Source organism: Trematomus bernacchii, unplaced genomic scaffold (genome assembly GCF_902827165.1).
Source record: "Trematomus bernacchii unplaced genomic scaffold, fTreBer1.1, whole genome shotgun sequence".
NCBI classification, from domain to species: Eukaryota; Metazoa; Chordata; class Actinopteri; order Perciformes; family Nototheniidae; genus Trematomus; species Trematomus bernacchii.
Window position 1 is genome coordinate 995,422 of NW_022987674.1, and position 17,008 is coordinate 1,012,429.

The window sequence follows — 17,008 nt, forward strand, 5'->3', positions numbered from 1 at the left end:
AAAATGCTGCTCAGACAGTTACAGGTAGCTGTTAAAGACACACACACACACACACACACACACACACACACACACACACACACAGACACACACACACACACAGACACACACACACACACACACTCACACACAGACACACACTGAGGACTCACCCACTGAGGACCACGATGAAGTCCATGACGTTCCACCCGTTCCTGAGGTAGGAGCCTTTATGAAACGCGAAGCCCAGTGCGATGATCTTGATCCCGGCCTCGAAGCAGAACATCCCGATGAAGTACGGCTCCGTCTTCTCCTGATAATCGAAACGGAGACCCAGGCATCAGAGGCAGTTTATCTTTTAAAGGTCCCCTATCATGCAAAATGCTATTTTTTATGTATTTTCTACATCACTATGTGTCCCCGGTGTGTCCCCGGTGTGTCCCCGGTGTGTCCCCGGTGTGTCCCCGGTGTGTCAGGGAACTCACAAAGTGTCAGGAAACAAAACCCTCTCTCTTTTCCTCCGTACCCACATCTCTAAAAACGGGGGAACAACGGAGCTGATCCAGATTTGCTGCGTCATGACGACATTACTAAAATGTGGGCGGGCTTTACACCAACGGGCCAATCAGAAACGTTGCTGTGAGAAAACAATGAGACGTGTTCTGGAAGTAATATGGTCTGTGTTTACATTAGCATCGCTAACACTCAGAGCTAACCTGTACTGGAGAGCATGTGTTCGAGAAAGAGTTTGAGCTCCATACTGTTTCAGAAATAATCCTTGATGTGGTTTGGAACATGATATGGAGTTTAATCACGGCAGCATTTAGCTGAGAATCTGATGGGAGAGTTCTCCTTTTTTTTTTTTTTTTTTTAAAGCTACAGACCCAGAATCAGCACTTTAGTAACAGGGCTGAAATAGAGGGTGATGAGGCTAGAATGGGTGATCTGTTTGGTATTTTGATCAAAACACTTCATAGACATGTTTTGTATATATCTGAGACCTATAATATCTGCCTAAAAAGAGTATAATAGGAGACCTTTAATGTCTGCATTGTTGTGTGCATGTGTTTTTTAAATGCATCTCACCAGTCTCTTGGACATGGGGGTCTTGTCCTCTCCGGGAAGATGCTGCTCCAGAGCCAGCACGATGCAGTTAGCGATGATGGTGGTGAGGATCATGTACTCAAACGGAGTGGAGGGACAACGTTAAGGAAAGTGTGGTAAAGTATACAAGGACAAGGCTGGTGATAGTGTGTCACAAATTACACAGAAACATCCTGAACACAGCTAAATGAAGTGATAAAGTGATAAAGTAACTGTTGAAACAAGATATCAAACTAAAACGTTGAGCATTTCAATGAACATGTTAAATATATTGACATAAGCGTGTAGATGTGAGTGCAGGTTAAAGTGTGGTAAAGTATATTAAATTAAAAGGATAAAGCTGGTGATAGTATGTCACAAATTACACAGACCTTGAACACAGCAACGTGGAATTAATTCAGGCAGAGACCACTCACTTTTACTTGGTTATAAGCGAAGATTGAAACAGATTTGTTGTCTTTACAGGGTCATTCGTTAACTGCCTTTAAACCTGAGCTGAGACACAGATTTGACTCTGCATTGAGAGATTTTTAGGAGTGGAGAGACAACGTTAAGGAAAGATAAGATAAGATGGAACTTGATTTATCCACTTGGGGAAATTCAGGCGTTTATAGCAGCAACAGGGTCAGAGTTAAAAAACAGGATTAAAGGTAGGGTAGGTAAGTTTGAGAAACCGGCTCGAGATACACTTGTTGTTATATTCCATGGAATGCTCTTAACATCCCGATAGCAATGAATATCTGAAGTGCTTTGACAACAAATCCATAAAAAAATGTCATCTGTGGAAGCAGTAATACTGTAAAAAGCACGACCAATCATCTGAGCCGGCCCGGCTAAAATAACTGGATGGCCTACCTGCCTGTCAGCCTTCCATCTGTGCACAGACTTATCTCGTGCCCTCATTGGTCATGTGCGCGTTCGTGTGTGTTGGAGGAGGGGCTCTGTAAGGAAGTGGCACATTTTCTCCGGTTGTGTATTTTCAAATTCTAGCGATCTCGAGCCGGTTTCTCAAACTTACCTACCCTACCTTTAAATAAAGAGAACAAATAAAGTGATAAAATGATAAAGTAACTGTTGATACAAGATATCACAGAAAAAAGTGAGCATTTGAATGAACATGTTAAATATATTTACATAAGCGTTTAGATGTGAGAGCAGGTTGAAGTGTTGTAAAGTATATTCAATTAAAGGATAAGGCTGGTGATATTCTGTCACAAATTACACAGAATCATCTTGAACACAGCTAAATTAAATGGATCTGAGCAGATGTCCGGATATGGACACACACTTAGTGGTCATAAGAAAAGATTGGAACAGATTATTGTGTGTTTACAGGGTTTTTCTGGGAAATCTTCATACTTTCACAGCCTTTAAATCTGAGCCACAGATTTGACTCGTCGTTGAGAGATGTTGATCAAACCTAATCAAACAAGTGGTTTAATTGCACATTACATACAATGCTTCGGGCTGAGAGGCTGTTTTGAAGTTTTAGTTGTTATATATCTTTTAATTATTTTGATTCATCATCACTTTAATCTCTCCAGCGGCCGGTCACCACGCCCTGAATCCCCCAAACACACATCACATCAACACGAGAGAGGTGAGAGGAAAGGAGAGGAGAAACAGAGCAAATACAGACAGAAAGAATGAGGAATCCATGGCAACAGGCTTCTCCTCCAAAAGTCAATGCTACAAGACACACACACACACACACACACACACACACACACACACACACACACACACACACACACACACACACACACACACACTGTATATCAGGCTAGTTATAACCGACACAAGGCAGATGTTGATATGAAAGTCAGATCAGTCCCAGTCGTGACCTTAATAAGGTTCGGTGTCTCTTTCATGTCCACGCGTTCTGTTGTCTCTTTTAATGATCATAAAGGAGTTGATGAATGATTAATCAACGTATGGCTGCAGCTGTCCCCAAAACAAAGGATGAGTTTGGTTTAACTGGTGTTTCAAGACGTTTTAATAAACTCCCTCCATTTATTACACGGCTTAGTTGAATATTTGATATTAAGCATGCCGACGTTAATTACACTGTAATCTGAGTTTTTCAATTTGAATTGAATTGTAATGTTATCTTTTAACTGTACTATGTACTATTTGATTGACCTGTACTTTAATCTTGTTTTGTAATTGTTTGTGTGATAGAGATTATGCAATATCTTTGAGTGTTTGTTGATTGGAAGGCTCAGTGGGTTACTGCTCAGTGGGTTAGTTAGTGTGCTGATCTTCAGCCAGACACGTCACCCCAAAGTGCTCCTGTGGGGATTGTCCACAGTATTGAGTATGTAAGTCAATTTGGATAAAAGCGTCTAACAAGTGACATGTCATGTAATGTCATGTAATTGTTATGTAGCTAAAATCTGGCATAAATTATCTCTCCTCTCTTTTCTGAGATTAAGGTATATGGATGCATGCTCCTTGTTGAAATAAATACAGACAGTAGCTAAAAAGTGGCTTGGCCGATTTGGACCATTTTGGAGTGGTTTTGGAGGTGATTGAAGATGTTGAATCCATTTCTGACATTTTCAGGATAAAAAATGGCAGTTATAACCAGAAAGTTACCATATTTGTACTCCATGGGCTGTTTTTGATGAATTTGGGTCGATTTTGAAGTTATAGGAGACTCAAAACTGAATTATTTTTTATCTTAAAAATGTCAGAAATGAGTGCAGCATCTTCACTCACCTCCAAAGTTGTCCAAATCAGACATTTTGTTTTTACTATTTGAAGTCAGAACCGCTGACTCTTTGACTTGTGATGTGAATCCTCCGGCCGATACTCTGAATAAACCCATCAGTGTTTGACATCAAAAGCTCCAACTCTCACCGTGTCTCCTTCCTGAGTCGGTGACTCCCACTGCATTGCTACACAGAAGTTTCCCACACAGTATGCATATGCTTATCAACCCAACGTATGCTAATTGTGCAAATAGCCCAACATGTGCAGGTTAGCATCCGGCAGTCTCTATGAGCTGGAGACCCTACTCTACATTTCTATCAGAACACTTTGGGATCCTCAACATCTCTAAGTTCACACTGCTGGAAACTAGATTACTGATCTCAACAAGTGTAACAGAAACCCTCCTCTTCCTCCTCCTCCTCATCCTCGTTCATCACGCTTCGTCTCGTCAGCTGTGAGTCACAGTGACGCTGGAACACGCGTGTAAAAATAGACACGGAGATGGAGCGGGATGCCATGATGTGAATCTGAGAATACACTCAGACTGGAGCCTCAGTGATTATTATTACTATCACACAGAGAGAGAGAATCATCTGAGGCTTATTAGAAGATCTGTGTGTGTGTGCGTGTGTGTGTGTGTGTGTGTGTGTGTGTGTGCGTGCGTGTGTGTGTGTGTGTGTGTGTGTGTGTGTGTGTGTGTGTGTGTGTGTGTGTGTGTGTGTGTGTGTGGTATGTGTGTAGAGTATAATCTCCATATGGAGTAATATTAACTGTATGCACTTCTATTTTATGAATATATTTTTGTAACAGTCTGTCTTTGTGTGTCTTTGAGGTCCTTGTGTCGGTCTTTATAGCCATTTGTCTTTGTTGTTAGTCATTGTGTGTCTTTGTGGTCATTTCGGGTCTCTTTGTGGTGAATTTGACTAATTCTTTTATAATTGTACATCTCTTTTTGGTTTTGCCTTTCTCTTTATGGTCCTTGTGTGTCTCTATGTGGTCCTTGTCTTTCTCTTTATGGTCCTTGTGTGTCTCTATGTGGTCCTTGTGTGTCTCTATGTGGTCGTTGTGTGTCTCTATGTGGTCCTTGTGTGTCTCTGTGTGGTCGTTGTGTGTCTCTATGTGGTCCTTGTGTGTCTCTATGTGGTCGTTGTGTGTCTCTATGTGGTCCTTGTGTGTCTCTGTGTGGTCGTTGTGTGTCTCTATGTGGTCCTTGTGTGTCTCTATGTGGTCGTTGTGTGTCTCTATGTGGTCCTTGTGTGTCTCTGTGTGGTCGTTGTGTGTCTCTTTATGGTCCTTGTCTTTCTCTTTATCGTCCTTGTCTTTCTCTTTATGGTCCTTGTGTGTCTCTATGTGGTCCTTGTGTGTCTCTTTATGGTCCTTGTGTGTCTCTATGTGGTCCTTGTGTGTCTCTGTGTGGTCCTTGTGTGTCTCTTTATGGTCCTTGTCTTTCTCTTTATGGTCCTTGTGTGTCTCTATGTGGTCCTTGTCTTTCTCTTTATGGTCCTTGTGTGTCTCTATGTGGTCCTTGTCTTTCTCTTTATGGTCCTTGTGTGTCTCTATGTGGTCCTTGTGTGTCTCTATGTGGTCGTTGTGTGTCTCTATGTGGTCCTTGTGTGTCTCTTTATGGTCCTTGTCTTTCTCTTTATGGTCCTTGTCTTTCTCTTTATGGTCCTTGTGTGTCTCTATGTGGTCCTTGTGTGTCTCTTTATGGTCCTTGTGTGTCTCTATGTGGTCCTTGTGTGTCTCTATGTGGTCCTTGTGTGTCTCTTTATGGTCCTTGTCTTTCTCTTTATGGTCCTTGTGTGTCTCTATGTGGTCCTTGTCTTTCTCTTTATGGTCCTTGTGTGTCTCTATGTGGTCCTTGTGTGTCTCTATGTGGTCGTTGTGTGTCTCTATGTGGTCCTTGTGTGTCTCTTTATGGTCCTTGTCTTTCTCTTTATGGTCCTTGTCTTTCTCTTTATGGTCCTTGTGTGTCTCTATGTGGTCCTTGTGTGTCTCTTTATGGTCCTTGTGTGTCTCTATGTGGTCCTTGTGTGTCTCTGTGTGGTCCTTGTGTGTCTCTTTATGGTCCTTGTCTTTCTCTTTATGGTCCTTGTGTGTCTCTTTATGGTCCTTGTCTTTCTCTTTATGGTCCTTGTGTGTCTCTATGTGGTCCTTGTGTGTCTCTATGTGGTCCTTGTCTTTCTCTTTATGGTCCTTGTGTGTCTCTATGTGGTCCTTGTGTGTCTCTTTATGGTCCTTGTGTGTCTCTATGTGGTCCTTGTGTGTCTCTGTGTGGTCCTTGTGTGTCTCTTTATGGTCCTTGTCTTTCTCTTTATGGTCCTTGTGTGTCTCTATGTGGTCCTTGTGTGTCTCTTTATGGTCCTTGTGTGTCTCTATGTGGTCCTTGTGTGTCTCTTTATGGTCCTTGTGTGTCTCTATGTGGTCCTTGTGTGTCTCTATGTGGTCCTTGTCTTTCTCTTTATGGTCCTTGTGTGTCTCTATGTGGTCCTTGTGTGTCTCTTTATGGTCCTTGTGTGTCTCTATGTGGTCCTTGTGTGTCTCTATGTAGTCCTTGTCTTTCTCTTTATGGTCCTTGTGTGTCTCTGTGTGGTCGTTGTGTGTCTCTATGTGGTCGTTGTGTGTCTCTATGTGGTCCTTGTGTGTCTCTTTATGGTCCTTGTGTGTCTCTGTGTGGTCGTTGTGTGTCTCTATGTGGTCCTTGTGTGTCTCTATGTGGTCCTTGTCTTTCTCTTTATGGTCCTTGTGTGTCTCTATGTGGTCCTTGTCTTTCTCTTTATGGTCCTTGTGTGTCTCTTTATGGTCCTTGTGTGTCTCTATGTGGTCCTTGTCTTTCTCTTTATGGTCCTTGTGTGTCTCTTTATGGTCCTTGTGTGTCTCTATGTGGTCCTTGTGTGTCTCTTTATGGTCCTTGTGTGTCTCTATGTGGTCCTTGTGTGTCTCTATGTGGTCCTTGTGTGTCTCTTTATGGTCCTTGTGTGTCTCTATGTGGTCCTTGTGTGTCTCTATGTGGTCCTTGTCTTTCTCTTTATGGTCCTTGTGTGTCTCTATGTGGTCCTTGTGTGTCTCTGTGTGGTCCTTGTGTGTCTCTTTATGGTCCTTGTGTGTCTCTATGTGGTCCTTGTGTGTCTCTGTGTGGTCGTTGTGTGTCTCTATGTGGTCCTTGTGTGTCTCTGTGTGGTCCTTGTGTGTCTCTATGTGGTCGTTGTGTGTCTCTATGTGGTCCTTGTGTGTCTCTATGTGGTCCTTGTGTGTCTCTATGTGGTCCTTGTGTGTCTCTTTATGGTCCTTGTCTTTCTCTTTATGGTCCTTGTGTGTCTCTATGTGGTCCTTGTGTGTCTCTGTGTGGTCCTTGTGTGTCTCTATGTGGTCCTTGTGTGTCTCTGTGTGGTCCTTGTGTGTCTCTGTGTGGTCCTTGTCTTTCTCTTTATGGTCCTTGTGTGTCTCTATGTGGTCCTTGTGTGTCTCTATGTGGTCCTTGTGTGTCTCTATGTGGTCCTTGTGTGTCTCTATGTGGTCCTTGTGTGTCTCTATGTGGTCCTTGTGTGTCTCTATGTGGTCCTTGTGTGTCTCTGTGTGGTCCACCACCTTATGATTTCTGAAGTAAAAAGCTAACGTTAGGCTATAAAGGAACAGTTGAAAAGTTGAAAAGGTGATCTAACGTTCTTCTGGTTGCAGACCAGTGCACACTTAGCATAATCCAAATCCACAATAACTACTTTTGTTTTCTTCAGATAAATTCCCTCTAAGAAATCAGCTCTCATTAAAGAAGTGACACAGCGATCAATGGGCGGAAAATCAGTTTTAGTCATTTGGTTTTGGGCGGGGCGACCTCTGGGGACAGCGGGGTCATTTCCTCGCTCATTTCCATTTCCATTTTTCATGCAAGGATGCAATTCAGTTAGGAGAGAAATGAATGTTCAATCCTCAAGTTTAAGCTCCACCAAGGAATTACAACTTTAAATACACCCTTCATTAAATTAGCATTCATGCATTCAAACCCCTCTGCTATAGAAAAAAGAACATCCTGTGTGTGTGTGTGTGTGCGTGCGTGCGTGCGTGCGTGCGTGCGTGCATGCGTGCGTGTGTGCGTGCGTGTGCGTGCGTGCGTGCGCGTGCGTGCGTGCGCGTGCGTGCGTGCGTGCGCGTGCGTGCGTGCGTGCGTGTGTGTGTGTGTGTGTGTGTGTGTGTTTATATGTCTGGGAGGGAGGTCTGTATTATTGTTATTATTTTTTTATTAATTCTGCATTTTGTATATTTTGTAAGTATGTGCTGTTGTCTCATTTTACTTTTTCTTATGTACTTTTAGTTATTTTATTTAAAAAAAAAGAAAAAAAAGTGTGCTTTTGGTTGTAAATGCAAAACATGTGATCACAAAAAAAAAAAGTTCCACACTTTAAAGACAGCCAGCGAGCACGCGGTTATTACGCAGCGCCCTCATGAAACAAGCTATTATAAATCCAACGATGAATTATTGAGAGGTGTATCTTCTCAATGGGAAACTTCCCACAGCAGGGGGGGTCTCAGTGGGGATCAGACAGGGGGAGCAGCTGTCAGTCCTCCCCAGGATCGCCTCACTAAACTCGGGCTTAATTAGCTGTGACCTTCCCTGCCGAGCCTCCATCAGGCTGCAGGTACAGGGGGCCGAAAATCAAACGCACCTCTTTCTGCTGAGAGCTTCATGCAGGGGTACTTTAAACATGTATTCTACTATTACCTGGAAACATAATCAGTAACCAGGCTTTGGGAGTAATGGATTACATGTAACGGGTAGTCAGGATACAAAAAAAGGGAACTGTATTTCCTTATAGTTACATTACATTTCATTTAGCTGATGCTTTTATCCAAAGTGACTTACAATGACCAATTACAGGGACATTCCCCCTGGAGTAACTGAGGACTAAGTGCCTTACTCAAGGGCACACCAGTGGTGGTGTTCCTGGCGGGATTTGAACTCACAACCTTCCGATCTTCAGCCCACCTCAATATCCATTAGACCACCACTATCCTTTACACAAAAGAAATCACATTACTCTTACATGTCTTAAAAAATGTGGATTACTAGCAGGATAACAATACGTATTTAAATATATAATATATTCCTCCACAACACTCCACAAGTCTCAAAGTAAAACGAGTCTCAGAGAAACCAGAGCTCATCATCATGACTTCAGATTCAAAGAATGCTTTCACTCATTTCATTCATTCAGAGAAAATGTACTCCAATAAATATCAAACGGAGTGTAATAGGCTCTCTAACGCCCACACACACACCTCTGTGTTTCCACTGGTACTCACTCAAAGCCTCTGGAAACTCCCTGAATTCATCCTCTGATGTTAATGATCACTCAGAGGCTCTCACAGCGAGGTGAGCCAGACGAGCTGTCCTGCAAACACATGGCCGACCTTTTTCCTGTGTGTGTGTGTGTGTGTGTGTGTGTGTGTGTGTGTGTGTGTGTGTGTGTGTGTGTGTGTGTGTGTGTGTGTGTGTGTGTGTGTGTGTGTGTGTGTGTGTGTGTGTGTGTGTGGACCCCAGGAAGAATAGCCAGTGTGTGAAAGCAATAATAAGTAGGTAGCAAATTAGACAGGTAGGTTGATGGCTTGCTAGCTAGCCAGGTTTGTAACTAGGTAGGACATTAGACAGGTGGGAAGGTAGGTAGGTAGGTAGGTAGGTAGGTAGGTAGGTAGGTAGGTAGGTAGGTAGGTAGGTAGGTAGGTAGGTAGGTAGGTAGGTAGGTAGGTAGGTAGGTAGGTAGGTAGGTAGGAAAGAAATTAGGAAATTAAGTAGGTAGTAAATTAAACAGGTAGGTAGATGGCTTGCTAACTAGCTAGGTTGGTTGCTAGGTAGGAAACTAGACAGCTGGGTAGTTTGTTGTAAATAAATTATACAAGTAGGTAGATAAAGACTTTCTTTATACTATTTATTTACAATGTGTTAATGTAGCTGGCTCCTTCACACCTTTCATATATATTAGTTCTCCATGGATGTGTGTCTATTTGTTTTGTATTTTACCAACATGTGCTCGCCTCTTTCTTACTCGTGCCTTTTATGTGTACCTTTGCTGTTCTAATTTCCTGACTTATGGACGGATAAAGGATTTCTGAAGCATGTCTAAACTGCCTCAAACATCTGTAATACGACAACAAACAAACCCTTCTACTGTTTTTTTCCTCAGCTGTTGATTGAAATTCATCCCGTTTCTATTTTTAATCACCTCAACACGTTGGGTAAACCCAGAGAAGACCCACAATGGATGCTCCCAACAATAGAGGCCCCGGTTTTCATGGTGTGCCGTCAGGAAGCTGCTGAATGGACGGGAACAAAAGCAGAGAGGAAGCGTCACCTGGCCGAAAAAACACCTGGTGAGCCGCACAGCGAGGCAGGAAATGATACGGGGAGTTCAAGAGAGAGGGAGAGGGTTTGAGAAAGCAGCCAGAATGTCCCTAATGTCACAGCACTGAAGTAAGTTAATAAAGGTGTAAGCGGTAAACGATGTGAAGGAAGGCAACATAACAAAAAACGCCTATTAGGTTTACTGGCCTTCAACAAATAGACACATGGACTCAAAGTGACTGACAAACTACATAGAGACACTAATTGACCCAAATAAGACACACAATTAATACTAAAACGTCCACAAATTCCCACAACATGAGCAGAAAAGACTCAAAGGGACTAATAAAGAAACAGTGTGTATCCTTGTGGTCAATTTGGTTATTTTTCGTGTACAATGTGTGATCAATGTGTTTCTTAAATATCTTTTTGTCTCTGTGGTTATTTAATATGTTTAGAAGGTCATTTCATGTGTTTTAAGATCATTGAATGTGTTTTTAAGGTAATTTAACGTGTTTAGAAGGTCTTTTTATGTGTTTTTAAGGTTACTTTGTTGTCATTTTGAGTCTTTTTGTAGTGATTATCTTCCTCTTACTGGTAATGTGGTGTTTCTTTGTCATTTTGGGGTCAATTTGTGGTCATTCTGTGTCGACTAAAAGCACACTATTTATGAGATGAGTTGTGTCTTACAGATTTGACAACAATAAGAAATAGAAAGACAACAAGGTAACTCAAAATAACCTCAAAATCACACAAAATGACCATAAATAAACTCAAATGAACCACAATGATAGAAAATAACCACTAAAAGGATCAAAATCTGCCCCGGCCAATCAGAGATGCCCAAATTGTAAAATGATATATGTTCAAATGTCTTGTTTTGTTCCCATCCACAGCACAAAAGTCAAACATATTCCACAACGTCTACAGAGATCAGCAGCAAAACCTCACAATGGAGAAGTCAGAGCCAGATATGTTTGCTTAAAAATTACCAAAACAATTGATCGTATTATCTACCAATAATAGGACTAAATTTAGATGCGACGACCACCTGTTGCAGCTGTTGTTGGGCTCGATATATTCACAGATCAGAGTGTGTGTTCAGAGCCTCTTGTTGACAGAAAGGATTTACTGCCATAAACACAGAAACTCCTCTAACACACTTTCCACCGACACACTCTCCTGCTGCCCTGCTTTGTGTCTGGAAATAGATAAACAAGTCTAAATGATGTTTGATCCTCTAATTGCATTCACTATTGTTCCATAACATCCTGAAATAATGCCACTGATGCACCTGGAGAGTCAGATTCAGAGCTCGTTATCACAGCATTGTATTAATTAAAGAAAACCAAAGAGGAAATGTATCACTCAAACAACTCGTGTGTGTGTGTGTGTGTGTGTGTGTGTGTGTGTGTGTGTGGTGTGTGTGTGTGTGTGTGTGTGTGTGTGTGTGTGTGTGTGTGTGTGTGTGTGTGTGTGTTTCTCATGTACTACCCTGAGTGTGCTGTCCATGGTGCTGAAACTCCCAATAGACTTTCAATTGCACATAACTAAGAGCCAGACACTATAATATAATATTATATAAAAAATATATAATAACATAGAATATCATATAATTTATTAAAATATAAAATAATATAATTAAATATAATATATTCAAATAAAAATAAAATAGAAAAATAAGAAAATAATATAAGAAAATGATGTATAATATATTATAACATATCATATCATATTAAATAAAACAATATAATAAAACATAATATAAATGAATATAATAATATAGCATAATAGTATGTAAAATAATGTAGTATAAGATAATAAAACACATATATACACACAATATAACTAAAATAAGAATATAAAAATATAATTGAATATAGTATAATAAAATAAAATAAAAATAATGTATAATATTTAATATCATAATTTGAAAATAAATCAAATGATATAATAGAATGAAATATGATATCATAATTTTTCTGTGTGTAATTTGGACATGAAATTGTGTGTTACACTGGGACACTTTTACCCACCTCTCTGTGACCCTCTCCCCAGGTCTTCATAAGACCCCCTTCCCTCACACCAGAGGAATAAAAGGATATGGCCAGTCGATGATTTTCTTGGCGTACTTCCGCACCAGGTTGTCCTCTCCGAAGATGAAGAGCGACCTGTTGACGGTGAAGCAGTTCTCGCGCACCGGGATTGGGTTGTACAGTGCCATGGTGCGGGCGCGCTGCGCTTTGGTCTGTTTAAAAGCGGGAGAGATGCCCCCTGTGGAGAGACCCCCCCCCATCCCGGATCCGGTGCAGCTCGGAGCCTCCATCCCCGGAGCTCAGCAAGCCCGGGACCTCGTCTCCAAACCGGGCCATTCTGGAGGAAAAGAGGAGGAGGGGAAGGGGAGGAGAAAAAAAAGGAGGTTATAGACTCCTGGAAAGCAGCAGGGCGCGGTGCTGAGAGCAGTTTCAGTCCATCCTCGGCGCAGGAAAACACCGATTGAAATGTTCCTTAACTTCCATAAAGGCCTAGGTTCAAAACAAACACGGACTGAGCTCCTTTCGTGTCCAATTAGAGACGATTTCAAAACAAAAGACACAAACAGCGACGAGATCAGTTTCAGTCCATCCTCGGTGTTCTTACGCAAGAAAACACCGAACTATATGTTGCTCAACTTCCATATATGTTCAAAATAATCACGGAGGACTGATCTCCATGTGTGTCTAATTAGAGAAGATTTCAAAATAAAAGACACGAATCCATGGTTAGAGTCTCCTGGAAAGCAGGGTGTGACAGCAGAGATCAGTTTCAGGCCATCCTCGGTGTTATAACGCAAAAAAACACAGAATTAAATGTTCCTTAACTTCCATATATGTTCAAAACAATCACGGATTGAGTTTCTTTCGTGTCCAATTATGAGGATTTCAAAACAAAAGACACAAACAGCGAGGAGATCAGTTTGAGTCCATCCTGAGGTTTATTACGCACGAAAACAGCGAATGAAATGTTCCTCAACTTCCAAATGTGTTCAAAACAATCGCTGTGTGTTTTCCTTTTGTGTCACATTAGAGACGATTTCAAAATAAAAGAAACAAATCCATGAAAAAGTGATTAAATCCCGCATTATTTAACAATCCGAAGCGCGTGTTATCCATCCAAACACTGATCTGAGAGAGAAGCTGCAACAGGTCACGTCTTCAGCCATCCTCAGTGCAGGAGATCCATGGAGGATTTAAGTCTTTCACATCACTCCTCTTCTCTTATCGCTTCAGAAACACGGGAACCTGCAGCGTGCGTAAGAGGACCGGAAACACACTTTGGCATTTTCCACGATCTTCTTTCTCAGAAACGAACAAAACAAGCTGTCAATGCGAGTCACACGGAGGGAGAGAACATCCTCACCCCGAGTCTGCAGAGGGAAAGTGAGGAGAGAGCACCCTCCCATCCTCCCCCATTCACTGTAGAGACTCCTAATGGGCACCAGGCTGGGAGTAGTGGATTACATTTAACCGGATTTCGTTATGAGGATACAAAAAAGTGTATTCCTTTACGTAAAAAGGACAGATTACTGTGACATTTCAACCCAAAAAAAAGGCAATACTAACAGGATTACAATACATTTTTTAACTGTAAATTAAACTGTATACTGTTTTCACTAAAAAAATCTGATAACTGTCACACAAAAATGGTGGATTGCTATCAGGATTAAAGTAAAAACTATATACTAACTAATATAGTGTCTGTTGTAAAAGAATCAGACATTATTTATTTCACGTCACCACCACCAAGCTAAAGGAGGCTAATGTTGGGCTATAAAGGAGCTACACGGTCACATGACTTCACGTCACCACCGCTAAGCTAAAGGTGGCTAATGTTGGGCTATAAAGGAACTACAGCACGGTCACATGACTTCACGTCACCACCGCTAAGCTAAAGGCGGCTAATGTTGGGCTATAAAGGAACTACAGCACGGTCACATGACTTCACGTCACCACCGCCTAAGCTAAAGGAGGCTAATGTTGGGCTATAAAGGAAATATAGCACAGTCACATGACTTCACGTCACCACCGCTAAGCTAAAGGTGGCTAATGTTGGGCTATAAAGGAACTACAGCACGGTCACATGACTTCACGTCACCACCGCTAAGCTAAAGGTGGCTAATGTTGGGCTATAAAGGAACTACAGCACGGTCACATGACTTCACGTCACCACCGCTAAGCTAAAGGTGGATAATGTTGGGCGTGATGACGTTTAGTCGTCTCATTTAGACACTTGTTAGCAACCTCTGTATCTAAATTCACCAGTGGGGTATCTGACGTATTTCATGTTGTAGATCAAAACGTGTAAATCTCTTCAGCTTGTGTTAACCACAGACCTTATTTCAGGATAACAACCAAAAACACATTGAGGAGAGAGTTAAATCTGATACTGATGGGTGTTTGGTGGCAGGGTGTGACGGAGGCAGTGATCAATGGTGTGTGACCTCCAACTCATTAGTGCTCCAACACATTATGAGCACATTAAAAATAGAGCACATAACAGACAGATCATGACGGTCTCCTCATTATAAATCTTGCAAAGAGACGCACTCATTTTCCTCTAACTGTCTCTTACAGTTAGGAGGCTTACAATTGTTTAAAGAGGCCCTATTCTCCTCATGTTCAGTTTCATATTAGTATTTAGTGTCTCTACTTTAAAGAGTCCTCTCCTGCTGATGTTAGGTGTATATCAGTATGTAGTGTCTCTCCTTTAAAGAGTCCTCTCCTGCTGATGTTCAGGTGTATATCAGTATGTAGTGTCTCTACTTTAAAGAGTCCTCTCCTGCTGATGTTCAGGTGTATATCAGTATGTAGTGTGTCTCTACTTTAAAGAGTCCTCTCCTGCTGATGTTCAGGTGTATATCAGTATGTAGTGTCTCTACTTTAAAGAGTCCTCTCCTGCTGATGTTCAGGTGTATATCAGTATGTAGTGTCTCTACTTTAAAGAGTCCTCTCCTGCTGATGTTCAGGTGTATATCAGTATGTAGTGTCTCTACTTTAAAGAGTCCTCTCCTGCTGATGTTCAGGTGTATATCAGTATGTAGTGTCTCTACTTTAAAGAGTCCTCTCCTGCTGATGTTTAGGTGTATATCAGTATGTAGTGTCTGTACTTTAAAGAGTCCTCTCCCGCTGATGTTCAGGTGTATATCAGTATGTAGTGTCTCTACTTTAAAGAGTCCTCTCCTGCTGATGTCCAGGTGTATATCAGTATGTAGTGTCTCTACTTTAAAGAGTCCTCTCCTGCTGATGTTCAGGTGTATATCAGTATGTAGTCTCTCTACTTTAAAGAGTCCTCTCCTGCTGATGTTCAGGTGTATATCAGTGTGTAGTGTCTCTACTTTAAAGAGTCCTCTCCTGCTGATGTTCAGGTGTATATCAGTATGTAGTGTCTCTACTTTAAAAAGCACTACATACTGATATACATCTGAATATCAATAGGGCCCTTATACATTTTTTAAATCTTGTTTTAATTGTTATATATTCCTGATTTCTCTATGGGAACCAATAAAGGTCTATCTTATCCTCTTGTCTTTTTAATGACGGTTTTATCTAAGGTTTGAAAAGCCATGTTGTATTGTGTTTCTCTTGCTCTGTGTCTCATTGCTATTTCGGTCCCAGTGGTGTAGATGTTAGCTCTTCCTGCAGCAGATAGCATCACATTGTGTTTCCTGCAGCAGGAGAGCAGCTCTGCTGAGAGGTGAGGGGTGAATTATGGTGATTAGGTGTTAAAACCCGGATGATTAGAGGGGAGCGATGATGGCTCTTTCCTGGAAGAGGCTGCAAGCGAAACGCTGGAGCTCTCTGTTGCAGAAGAGGAGACACTTTAGGTTGACTCTAATTAATAAAAGGGGGATTTTATTTAACTAGACTGAACGTACAATTGAACATGACTTTAAGTATTCATGCAGAAATATTTTGGACCGTTTCTATGCTACCAGAGCTAGCGAGCCAGAGAGCCATCGATGCTGAGCGTAGTCTATCTATCTATCTATCTATCTATCTATCTATCTATCTATCTCTATCTACCTATCCATCTATCTATCTATCTATCTATCTATCTATCTATCTACCTATCCATCTATCTATCTATCTATCTATCTATATCTATCTGACGTCCTCACGTATTTTGAGCAAAGTACATGTATTGACAAACCAAGTAAATACATTTAAAATATATATAATAATGGTTTTAATGTTTATATACTGCCTAGGAAAAATTATAAGATAATATTAATAAATAAAAGCCTGACAGATATAAGCACAGGTAGAAGAAGTACTCAGATCTTGTACTTGAGTAAAAGTAGAAGTACTCAGATCTTGTACTTTAGTAAAAGTAGAAGTACTCAGATCTTGTACTTGAGTAAAAGTAGAAGTACTCAGATCTTGTACTTGAGTAAAAGTAGAAGTACTCAGATCTTGTACTTGAGTAAAGTAGAAGTACTCAGATCTTGAGTAAAAGTAACTCAGATCTTGTACTTGAGTAAAAGTAGAAGTACCAGAGTGTAGGAATACTCTGTTACAGTAAAAGTACTGCATTCAAAATGTTCCTCAAGTGAAAGTAGAAATATTCTCATCAAAATATAGTTAAAGTAGCGACAGTAAAAGTAGTGATTGTGCAGATTGGTCCATTTCAGAATAATATATATGATATGTTTTATAATGATTGATCATGAAAGTGTTCTCAAAGCTGGTAAAGGTGCAGCTAGTTTGAATGACTTTGTATACTGCAGGGTAGCTTGTGGATTTACTCCAGGGGGAACTAAAGTCTGATTTAACACTTGATTATATTTCACATCATTCATCCACATCTGTGAAGTAACTAAAGGTATTAAATACATGT

The 17,008-nt window shown here is 41.0% G+C and overlaps 1 protein-coding gene across 1 annotated transcript in view; it reads right to left on the minus strand.

Annotated features, from left to right (window-relative positions):
- Nucleotides 1-12,504, minus strand: part of LOC117487559 (voltage-dependent R-type calcium channel subunit alpha-1E) — a 118,309-nt gene extending 105,805 nt beyond the window's left edge. Inside the window, 4 exon segments of the mRNA XM_034136208.1 lie at nt 153-292; nt 1,066-1,171; nt 12,238-12,425; nt 12,427-12,504. Of these exon segments, the coding sequence (XP_033992099.1) occupies nt 153-292; nt 1,066-1,171; nt 12,238-12,425; nt 12,427-12,504 (512 nt within the window).
- Between the last annotated feature and the right edge of the window lie 4,504 nt (nt 12,505-17,008).